Source organism: Durio zibethinus, chromosome 18 (genome assembly GCF_047325235.1).
Source record: "Durio zibethinus cultivar Kanyao isolate XHJ-2024 chromosome 18, ASM4732523v1, whole genome shotgun sequence".
Taxonomy (NCBI): domain Eukaryota; kingdom Viridiplantae; phylum Streptophyta; class Magnoliopsida; order Malvales; family Malvaceae; genus Durio; species Durio zibethinus.
Genome location: NC_143179.1, coordinates 13641333 through 13653691, shown reverse-complemented (window position 1 = coordinate 13653691; position 12359 = coordinate 13641333). Strand labels below are relative to the sequence as shown.

General features: G+C 27.6%; 1 protein-coding gene across 2 annotated transcripts; it reads right to left on the bottom strand.

Moving 5' to 3' along the window:
* Positions 1 to 292: 292 nt before the first annotated feature.
* Positions 293 to 2003, bottom strand: LOC111300590 (uncharacterized). 2 transcript variants are annotated; one of them, XM_022896218.2, is made up of 2 exons: positions 1864 to 2003; positions 293 to 1764 (listed from the first exon to the last, which is right to left on the bottom strand). In XM_022896218.2, the coding sequence occupies exon 2, from the start codon at positions 1620 to 1622 to the stop codon at positions 582 to 584; it is 1041 nt and encodes a 346-aa protein (XP_022751953.2). In that variant the 5' UTR covers positions 1623 to 1764; positions 1864 to 2003; the 3' UTR covers positions 293 to 581. The 2 variants fall into 2 exon arrangements, with proteins under 2 accessions (XP_022751953.2, XP_022751952.2); XM_022896217.2 differs by having other exon boundaries at positions 293 to 1624; positions 1864 to 2000.
* Positions 2004 to 12359: the final 10356 nt, after the last annotated feature.

The window sequence follows — 12359 nt, the reverse complement described above, 5'->3', positions numbered from 1 at the left end:
TTTCAAACATTTCAAGCAGGTGAATAAAATTGTGGACCACCCTAAGCCTTAAGTTTACCAAAGCACTAAAATGTTTTTATTCCAGAAGACATCAACAAAGTCCAGCAGTCAAATATTTTTCAGACTTCACATACAAAATTGTTAAGCTATAGGTGAACTAGCAAGGAGAAAATGCCAAATGAAAAAGTATAAAGACAACACAAAAGATACCTCATTCAAAGCAAGCATAAACAGACCCCTAAAAGGCAAAAAGAGATACTTTGCAATTCCACAAAAAATGTATGTAATAGTATTCAGAGTGTAATGAAGATTGCTTTATTTCCCAAATATAGCTAAGTTTACCTAATACATAGTGCATGCTGCAGTTTGGTTTTAATGCAAGGTGGTGGCTTTACATTCCATTGTCTTTGGTTGTTTGAAGATAAGCTTCAACCTGTAGACAATTTAGTCCAGCTCAAGTTGAGGGATTGTAACTATAAGCTGTAAGTAAGATCATTTTCGACTGACAGTACTTTGGTTGGAAACAGTCTGCAAAGCTTTTTCCGTGGCTGCGAAAGGAGAATGTGGCACAAAAGAATACTTCAGGTCATATGAGATTCAACCCATTTAAAGATCTCTTCAGATTGCAAACTAGTCATTTCATGGTGTGCAAACGCAAGATTTAGCTCCTCCTGAACAGGATGCACCCAGTCCTTCAACAAAGTAGTCTTACTATCCTCGACAGCTTCTTTCCAATGTGTTGCACGCCCATCCCTTTTCATATACCCATTCTCATCTATAAAGCCTTTCTCCCGGAATAAATTGAACAATCTAGCAGAAATAGTCTGAGTGAGACCTGGGATTCTGTCAGATAAAAAAGTTGGTGACAGAGGTAATTCCATACATTCAATCTCTGCAACATCAATCCCTTTATTTCTCAAAACTTCCATAAATTCAGTTATTTTTTGTTGCCTATGAGCGTCTTTTGGCATGTGCACAAATAGGGTTGGCGGATAGTCCTGTCTGATGTCCATTTGATCAAATATTCCTTCAGCAATCATAAGTGTTATACTACTAAACTTCAAATCATTAGCAAGTGCAGATACAAAGTACCCACCAGAAGAGGCCCCCAACGCCACAAGAGGAAGCTTTTCAAGCTTCTGTCTATTAATCCACCATCTTATAATATCTTCAACAATCAATTTTTCCTTCCCAAACGTCCAGCATCTCCCTACACTCGATATAGTCAAGACAGCAAATTTCCGTGCAAGTGCATGAAGAACAAGCAGCCTTTCCTCCGGTAAACCAACACATTTAGGGCATTTAGAAGACCTATCCCAAAAGTTAACAGCTCTACCACTACATCCATGAGCCAGAAAAAGAACACCCTTAGGCGAGTCGGGTATTTGCCATATCAAATCCGTCCCATTCCTGAATTCCCTTTCAGGATTAAATTGCACCAAAGACTCAAACCTATTCCATTTTTGCTCATGTAGTCCATATGCCGACATCGGGTTTACATCATCTTTTTGGAAAAGCAAAACCAATGCTACTAAGACTGATACCAGAAACATAACTGGCACTATAACTGGGTAGTTTTGAGGCCCATGCCATGCCTTTGACTTTGTTCCACGATTGAACATTACTGTCAACAGACAAACAACAATAACCTTGAACGCTTGCAAAACTTGTAAAAATTATAACCCCTAAATGCATTCACAAATTCAGAGTCCAGTAATTGAGTGTAGGATTAGCCTAAGAGTCTCAACGGTTATTGCAATAAATCTGAAATGTTAGAAATTATCTTACGTTATTTGTAGTGGGTAAACACAAATGTTTCAGATGGAAAATGATAGAATTAAACAAGGCACGAAAAGTAAATACCTGGAAAAAAATTTTGGGTTGTTGGAGATCTAGTCCTCTGGCTTCGATTCTCGAGATTCTGTTTCCACTTCTTGCAGCTTTGAAACGGGTTAAGGTGTTTAAATCTTACCGAATCTAATTCTAAAACCCATTAATTTATCAATTTATTTATGTTTCGTAAAATAATATAATGAAATTACGGTAAATTAGAATAAGTTAGGACCATCAGTTTTAAAAGAATTAATCCATCGTATTGATTTAATTTAATTAATTAATTAATTATTGAATTAATTTTAGTTGATTATAAAAGTTATTTTTAAAAATTTTAATTTTTGATTAATTTTATTTGAAAATTAAAATAATTAAATTTATCAAAATTTTAAATCAAATATTATAAAGTTTATATATAAAATTAAAAATATATGAAATTATTTATTTCACTTCAAGTTATTAGACTGTTTAACTAAATGTTTTGGCATTTGAATATTTTTATTAAATAATTTTATTTAATTTATTTTATATATGAAAAAATTAAAAATTAAAATATAATTTAACTTAATATATTTTATTATTCAATTAATCAAAAAAATTAAGTGAACCGATTAAATTAATTTCAATCAACTAATTTTTAAAATTAAAAAATTTAGTTCGATTAATAAAAATAAAATAACATAATTAAATTAATTCAATTTAAAATTAATCAAACTAATCAAATGAACACTCTTAAAAATTAGTATTTTGTATGCTATTATTGTTAGACCATACCAAATAGAATTAATAATTTAAAATAAGATATAATGATATGATACGAATATAATATAAAAATAAGATGCGAATGTGATATAATTTAAAATTTTAACAATCGCTATACATAGATTTAATAAAACAAAAAAAAAAGTATTTTATGATTTTATATTAACACGAATTGTAACACATAATTTTTATATAAAATATTATATAAATATATAAATTTCAGTGTTTTATATAATACGAATACACAAATCGTTAGGTTTAAGCCCAAGTGTTGGGTTATTCATTTAAAATTTAAAAGGTTTGGATATAAATATTAGATATGTTAAATGAATTTAAACTTAATTAAAGGTTTGTTTAAAAAAATCACATAACATTTAAGGATTATATTTGATTCAAATAACTATTTTATATATTCTATAGTTATAATTATATTAAATAAAGAAGAAAGATCAACTTATGATGTAAAACTTAAAAAAATTTATATATTTTTTAACTATTGATTTCAATAGATCTAAGAATGAGAAAAACATGTAAAAAAAGGATTTAATCTCATATCTTGAATCTATTGAAATTAATAATTTAAAAAAATGTATAAATTTTTTTAATTTTATATTGTATAAGTTGATCACTCCTAAAAATAAATAAACAATTAACTAATATGTGTAAACATTAATGTCTTATACCTACATGTATCAAATTTGTTCAAAATTACATTAATAAAGTCATTTTTTAGGTTTTATTTTATCATAGTTCATTTTATTATATATTTTATTATTTTTTTCTTTTAAAAATTGAAATATAGGTAGATTTGAGCTGAGTTTAGGAAACTTTCTTTACAATCTGAATATGTCTGGACAGCAAATGAGGCCCACATTACAAGTTAAGTCGGGTTTGAACAAGTCTAAAGCTTACTAATATCCTGTTTGGGCCTAATTCAGTTTATAGATAGATTAAGTAGTAACTTGTAGGCTTTTTGTTTTTAGAATAATTATGGTTTAGATTTTATAACTTTTAGTAAACATATTTTTTTTTAAAAAAATTTTAAAAAAGAACTTCATACAAATAACAATTTTATTAAAAAGACATGTATCTATCTCTATTCCTATCTTCAACAAAAATTTGGAGTCTCGAAGATTTAATCTTTAACAAATGCAATAGATCTCTTTCATTTAGTGGAACAATATTGAAAAACAATTTTTTGAAAAATCTTAAAGCCTAAATAAGTAATAATATTATTTGAATTTTCACGGTATCATTTCCTCTATATATGACTAGATGCATGAGTTGTAATAGTCTTTCATTCAATACGCAACTCTTTTAAACTTTCTCGATAACCTTTCAGCGTGTGGGTTTTTATAAATATATATATATATATATTTGGTAATTTCATACACTAATACAAAAAATACACAAAAAATTATATATATTATATATATTTTAAAAATATGTGTTATATTTATTCGTATCGATATGAATTTTAACATGATGTAATTCATATTTTATATATGTTGATATATCTAAATACGTACAAGACACGAAAAATATATTTAGATAAAATATATCACACGGATATATATTTAAGACGTGATATAACATGAAAAATACGTTTAATTTAATCATGTCACAAGATACACGTTTAACATATTTAACACATTTAATGCACTTTTATATTTATTTTAATGTAATAAAAACATATAAAGATTAGTTTAATTTTTAATTTTTTAATTATGATATCTAATTATCTATTTAATACTATATAAAAATTATTTAAACATTTAATTATAATACTCATTTAATAATATTATAAAATTATTTTTATATTAATAATATAAATACAATATAAATAATAATATTAATATAATACATTATTATTTTATTCCTTAGTCTTTAGTAGTTCATTATTTTGGATTTAGTACTAAAAACTAATATAATTGTGTATATATTTATGATTGTTATATTAGTAATGTATATATTAAAATTTAAATATAAATATATATATATTAAATGCATATTAAATAGATATCAAACTTTTTTATATTTTTTTAATATGTAAGTATTTTTTTATATTAATAATGTATATATTACATTTATAAATCTTAAAATACTAAATATGTATCGTTCTTAGTAACTTTTTATAACAAAATTAAAAAAGGTCTTTTATCCAAAAAAGAATTGAGAAAAACGATATACATTTAATTATTAATAACAAGTAACATCTAACATTATGATCTAGACACCCTACTTTGTCTAGAAATTTTTTCGAAATCCAAAACCGACATTTGACCATAAAATGGGCCTAATTGGGAAATATTGGGCCTAATAAGATAAAAGCTCAAAAATTTTTTAATTTTTAATTTTAATTTTGATTCTTTTAGATTTAGTTTTGATTTTAATTTTGTTATTTGTTTGGGTTTCATAAAAAAGAAGTTAGAGGAAAAAAAAGTTAAAGCCAAAAAAAAAAAGAAAAAAAATAAAAAATGGGAAACTATGGATTTATTCTAGGATTCAATCAAACCAAATCACATGTTATAGAATCAAATTACAAAAAAAAATCGATTAAATTGATTTAGGTTCTAAATTTGAGAAAGATTCAATCCTTATAAGAACAAAATCAATCACCAAGAAAAAACACACATAAACGGGGATGAGCAGGAATAAATAAAAGTTTTTTGGGTTTTTAATTTTGAGAGGTTCATTGTGTTTTTTAAATCAGTTTAAGGATTAAAAATTCCTAGGGTTTGGTTTTTTTTTTTTATTACTGGTATCTAGGTAATGATGGGAGTTTTTGATTTCGATTGATTGGAGATTAAGGTTCTTTTTTGGAATTTAAATTTCTGGGTTTTGAGTTTTAATTCAATTGTTTGGTGTTAAAAATTCTAGGTTTGTTTAAATTTCTAGATTTTTTTGGAATTGAGGTTAAATTTATTGTTTTGTCTTTTTAGTAAATTTTTTGCGTTTGGGTTTGAAGTGCTAAGAATTTTTTGGATTTAGTTTTTATTTTTTTTGATGAAGCTTTAAAGATTTCGATGACGTTCATAATGGTCGAAGAATTTTGGACGGTGGTTTTTGCGTTGTTATAGGTTGGATTGAATATTTCGATGACCATTTGAAGTTTTTGACATTGGAATCTGGGTTGATTAGCTAGATTCTAAATATTTTGATTTTTCTAATTAAAGTTTGTAGAGAAAAGGTGGAGAGAAAATATTTTAGAAAGAGAGTGGAGAAGGACTGATTTGAGGACAATCGCTAAAAATTGGCATTTATACCAACTCCATACGGTGTCATTTTGGAATAGGATAGGATCCGCCTAACTTGCGTATAACCCACGTTCAAATTGGACGGTCAACACATGTTTTCCCTTTTCTTTTTTTGCTTATTTTCGGTTTTGAATTTTGTTTTATTTTATTTTATTGTTTGATTTTTATTTTCTTATTTTATTTTATTGTTTTGGTTTTTTATATATTAGTTTTATATTTTAATATTTATTATGGTTGTTTAAATTAATGTGGTGAGAAAAAAGAAAGAAAAAAATTGTTTATTTTTGCATGAGTTTATTTTTTTAGTACTTATTTTAGCATGAATTTAATATATTTGCATGAATTATATATATATATATAATTGCATGTTTTCATATTTATTGTGTGATCTATTAGATATATTTTGTATAATTGCATGATTATATTTAATTGCATGAAAATTGCATGATATTTTATTATTATTGCAATATATATTTTATGGTATTATTTGCATGATGATTTTTGTTTATTCTAATTGATTTTTTTAATTAAAAAAAAGGTTTTCAAAAAATGTTTTTCAATCCTAATAAACTATTAGAGAATTTTAAATCTTGAACTAAGTCTTACCAAACTATTAGAGGGCTTAATGAATTTTCTTGAAAAAATATTTTTTAATCCTATCAACATTTTGAAGGATAATTCTTGATAGAAAATCTTACCAACATCTTAAAAGATATTTCTAAAAATAAATTGTTTTCACAAACAAATAAATTTTTAATTCTACCAACATATTAAAGGATAGTTTTTGACAAAAAATCTTACTAACATATTGGAAGATATTTTTGAAAATAAATTGATTTCACAAATCAAAGATTTTTAAGTGAATCCGATGACGGAATTTCTTCAAAGTGAGATATTAATCTCCATGAATACTTATAAGGTGAGAAAATTATCTTAAAGTGCTACCAAACTATTGGAGTAATTTAAGATCAATTTTCAATAATTAAATTATTCGATAAAATTACAAAAAGACTTTATGGCTTGGATAATTTGAAATCAAATTGGTACAATCTTTCGGATAAGCGCTGTGAGTGTGCTATAACGTTTTTCACGTGTAACCATACTCCTGAACTTAAAATTTGATTTCATAGACTAGAATTTATCTTTTAAATATACCCAAATCAAGTTTGAGATTCTTTTTTAAAATAGGACAGGTTCAGTTAAGTGACCAATCACACATAAATGAAAAAGATTAATGGCAACTCCTAAGATTATGTTCAGCGATACATCCGTAGATCTATACGTTATGACAGTTTGATGACTCCATTAGGGATATCGAGAGTCAGGCTAATAAATGATTTCTTGTTATCGAAGCCCAACTTAATAAATTTAAGAATTTTTCTTCTTATTTGCATTTTATTTATTTATGTATTGTTTATATCTATCATTCATTTACATATGCATAACATGAGCTCCACACCCAAGTTTTATCCCTTAAGAGGGGGTAAAGTACCTACGCTTTCGTGAGATTTCATGCCTTCGCATGGGCTAGCAAATAACTCCTACGTAAATCAAATACTTTTCATTTATAGCCTATAATGGGTGAAGATTGAGGTGCTTTATTAATCTATAATGGACAATGATGTAAGAAACAATTTGAAAACCCTTAGACTATCAAATCATTGTACCTAGCATATAAGTAAACCTTAAGGGTTCGAATCTAAGTTAGAGCCCTACTTTCTCTTGTGTTAGAAAATCCTAAATAGGACATATGATTAGATATTTATTTTGCTTGTAATTTATATATTGTTTTTTTTTTTTTTGTATACAAACCCTTTATGTTGTTCTTTGTATATATTATATTGTTCTTTGCATATATTATGTCTATACTAAACTTTTTTTTTATTATCATGCATTCACATAATTAGATTTATCATAAAGAGTAATTGTCACAAAACAATTTAACAAGAAGAATTTTAGTTATATCTATAAAGAGCCTAGCAAAGTCCTCTACTGGCTTGGGAGTCCGAAAAGTTGAGGCTTGCAAACAAAAGGTTAAAAAGGGAAGTTCAAGCACTTGGACAAGAAAAGGATGAATGTAAGAGTTTGTTCGCTGACCTTAACATAATTGGCCCAACTTTTGAAAGAAAATGTACAATTGCAAGCAAAGTTATAAAAAAAGGGAAGAGGCACTCTCTAATGCATAAAGGCACATCCAAATGCTTAATGGAGTTATGGTTGAAATTAAAACAAAAATGAGAGCCTTGAATGAGGAATGTGAGTAAGTAAAAGAGGCATATGTGAGAAAGCATAACCAATTAGAGTTCCTGTTTAACAAAATCACTATGGTTGTTTACAAAGCCAAAGACACGGTAGAAAATGTTGATGAATGGAAGACAAAGGTACCATTAATGGGAGTACATAACCAAAAACTACTAGATTTCTTTAATAAAGTACAAAACTAGTATCAATAAACTAGGGATTTCTTTCCTTAATAAATTCTAGACTTTTCATGGATGTAATATTGGATTTGATTAGAAATAACTTTAAATTCAATAATGATTTTCTTTGTTAACAATTGTTATGTGATAAATTCTCCTTATTATAGTCATGCATTCCTGCATTTATTCTTATGCATAATTGGATGGTTGCATGAACATTGTTCTAAATATGTACCCTAATTATGGTAAATCAAGGTTTAAAGATAGCTCAACCAACTCACTATAAGTATAACACTGGAACCCAAGCCAAAAAAATGGAGCAAGATAATTTGAGCCGCATTGAGAAGTTGGAGAGGGCTTAAGAAGAAATTAAGGAGGAGTTGAACAAAATTTTAAAGCATTAGGTAAGTTGAAATAAAAAAAAAAACTATAAAAGAAAATGCTAGACCTAAAAACCATTCGTTATAAGATATTGTTGACCCTTTGTATCCTTCTAGTTATGGCCCACATTAGGTCCAGTCTACTCAAGGCATTTCATTACAATAATTCACATTTCTTGCAGGGTATACTTACACGAGAATGCCATATACACTAACTTAAGGGCAATTTCAAAGTTTTGTTAATCTTGTTTTCACTGAAAGGGTAGTAGAGCCAGTCTCAGTCCCTAACTTAGATGACTTCAAGAAGAATGAAAAGCTAAAATTGAAAACAGTTAAAATTTTAAAGGACTCAAAGTTTGAACATAAGATGAACTTACTGAAGGAAAGACTACGAGCCATAGAAGGTATAGACTTTTACAGCTCTATGGATATAGTCAGCCTTTGCTTGGTACTAGATGTTGAAATCCAGTCAAAGTTCAAGGTCTTTGAGTTTGAGAAGTATAATGGTACTCTATGTCCAGTCACACATGTCACTACGTATTATCGCAAAATGATTACCTATACCAATGATGAAAAGCTATTGATGCATGTATTCTAAGATAGCTTTACTAGCTCAATTATAAGGTGACATGTTCAGCTAGATCGAACTCGCATCTATTCTTGGAATGAGCTTGCTCGGACGTTTATTAATCAGGACTACTATATCATTAACTTGGCCCTTAATCATTTTTCTTTACAAAACATGAAGAATAAGGTAATAAAATCTTTTAAAGAACATGCTCAATGATGGAGGAATGTGGTTGCTCAAATTCAACCACCTCTAACTGAAAAAAAAATTATAGTACTATTTGTTAGCACCATAAAAGCACTTTATTATGAAAAAATGATAGGAAACTCTATAAAGAACTTTGCTAACATGGTAATCTCAAGAGAGATTATTGAAAATACCATCAAGAGTGGCAAGCTTGAGAAGGAAGAAGTTAGCAGTACCAAAAAAAGTGGAATGCCTAAAAAAAAAGAAGCTGAAACCCAAGTCGTGAGTTTTGAGAGACAACAATTCATAGGTTATGCTCTATATCCACCATCTATTCATTCTGCTTACTAACCTGCAATCAATAATATTGCATAAGTTCTTTACCAGTTTTATTACCCAACCATGTATAACATCTACCCAAACCCTTATCAACTAGCCTTTCAAGCACCTGTATATAGGCCTAATCCTATTACTACACTAGTTTTAAAACCTAATAATCAGATGAGTGGTTTGAGAAGATCCAGGTGCAATAAAAAAAGAGCTCACATTGATTTTATCCTTATAACATAAACTGAGCTATTTTTAGAATTGGTCAAGAATGGCTTAATATCTCCAGCTCATTTGAAACAAGTAAAGTCACCTTATCATAAATTGTATAATGTTAATGCCACATGTGATTATCATAATGGAAATGTGGGTCACTCTATAGAAATCAACCTTACTTTCAAGTACAAGGTATAAAGTTTGATCCGAATAGGCTTAGTGAGCTTTAACGAATCAGAAAAGTTGAATGTTAGTAAAAATCATTTGCCTGATCACCTTGGGGCATAAGATGAAAAGGTTGATTGAAACTACTTGTCATCTTAGGATTTCTTTATAATATGAATCTTTGTTATATACTTGAATTTCATTTTATTTTTCATCATCTTAATAAAAATGGTAGATATGATACATTTTCATGATATTTTCTCTTTTATGTGAATCACCATTATATGCTTTTACCTTTTCATATCTTTTCTTATATCTATTCCTAGATTTTAAATAATGAATGTTTGGACAATCATGATAATAATTTAAGATTCGATTTTAAAAACATCATTCATGTTGATATGACTGATAAGTTAAGATTATTAATTGGAGATTCCTAAATAAAGAAGACTGATGTGGAAAAGAATTTTGCTCACTAAAAGATAAAATTGATGCAATATGTGATCTTTTTTTTTGTTAATAAATGTTTTTCATTAAGAATATTTATATTTGAAATAAAAAATAATCATCTTTCTTCTACTCTTTCACAAAAAGGGTAAAATTATCCTTTATTACCCTATTTGAGCTTATCAAAATTTTCTTTTAAGGAACCCTAACCAAAGATCACTCCTACACTATGGGCAAAGTTTGAAAAGCTTTTTTACATAAAGAAAGTGAAGATCTTTAGGGATTTCAAGGGCAAAGCCCTTTTATGTTCAAATATTTCTTGAAAATGATGAAAAGTGCAAAAAAAAAAAAAGGGTAAGAAAGAAAAAGAAATTGATGGGGCAAAATGTCAAGGTATTCTACATGGAAAGAAATGATCATTGGCTTGGTTACCTTTCAAATACATTTTGGGCTTGTTTTATCCATTTCTTTCATAACCCCTAATCCTAGCCTACGTTATGTCTTTTAAAAGTCCATTTTGATCGAGTGTGAATACTTAAATTGGAGAATCATAAATTGATCTGAAGTAGATTTGCTATTAGGTTGTTTGAGATTTTCATTTAAATGTCACTGATAGATCAAGGGGAAAGAGAAATGACAAAAAATATGAGAAAAAAATGTGCAAAAAAGTGACAAAATGAAAAAAAAAAAAGGAAGACATAAACTGAAAACCTGAAAGGGCTGTTTAAGTAAAAAAATAAGGACTTAGGAAAACAACTTCATTTAAGGATCCTAAGAATATGGATAATGATTGATTCAAAGATTAAGGATATTGATGAAATGTGCTTTGAGAAAAAATTCTGAGTTAGAGTTCAAAATTGTTTGAATAGTCATTATCCTAGATGTTAATATCCTGTTTAAACAATCACAACATTTTACTTTTGTTCATCTTTGATTTGTTATTGACTGGACTTCCTTTTGATAATAAATACCCAATTTCTTTTTTTTTTACTAGATGTGTATCCCTGGAATGAATTGAGAAAATATATCATGTCATGAATTAGAAGGATGATAAATAACTGAATGACCATGTCCGTAAAAGAATTTTCCAGTATTTGGAAAGAAATTTAAGATGACAAAAGTGAAAGAAGCCTAAGAAGATGATTTGAAAAGGGCAAATGAGATGACCTAATAATGATACAATGATGGATTGGTCAACATAACCTATGAGTTATGACTAAACTAAGAAACTAACATGGATCAAATAAAGGAATAATGAAATTTATTCTAAAATCATTAATGCTAAGAAACTAAAAAAGAATATATGAGATGGTAGAGTCTTAAGAACCTTGTTACCATAATTAAAATTTCATGACATTGATTTAGTAACATCTGTGTTACATTCATTGTGTTTACATTATACATATATAACTTGATGAATATTTGAATATTTGATAATTCCACTTGCATCATGGTTGGGGCATGCATTTGCATTATGGTTGGGGTATGAATTTGAATCATAGTATGACATTTGCATTTTTGTTTAAGATATGCATTTGCATCATTTAGTGAGAATTTGGATTATTGCATTGGTATTATTTAGAAGGCATTTGCATAATGACATTTATCACATACAAGAATTTGACTTTGATTGGAGATAATTTTTAACTTTTAAATCCTTGAATGAGGAAGATCTTTCATGATGAGTTTTTTTTTTTTTTTTTGACAAGGAAAACTTTTCAAACTTTTAATAGAGCCTTTGTTTAAAGAAGCTTTTCAAATAAGAATCTTTAAAATTTTGGATACGAAACCCTAAAAT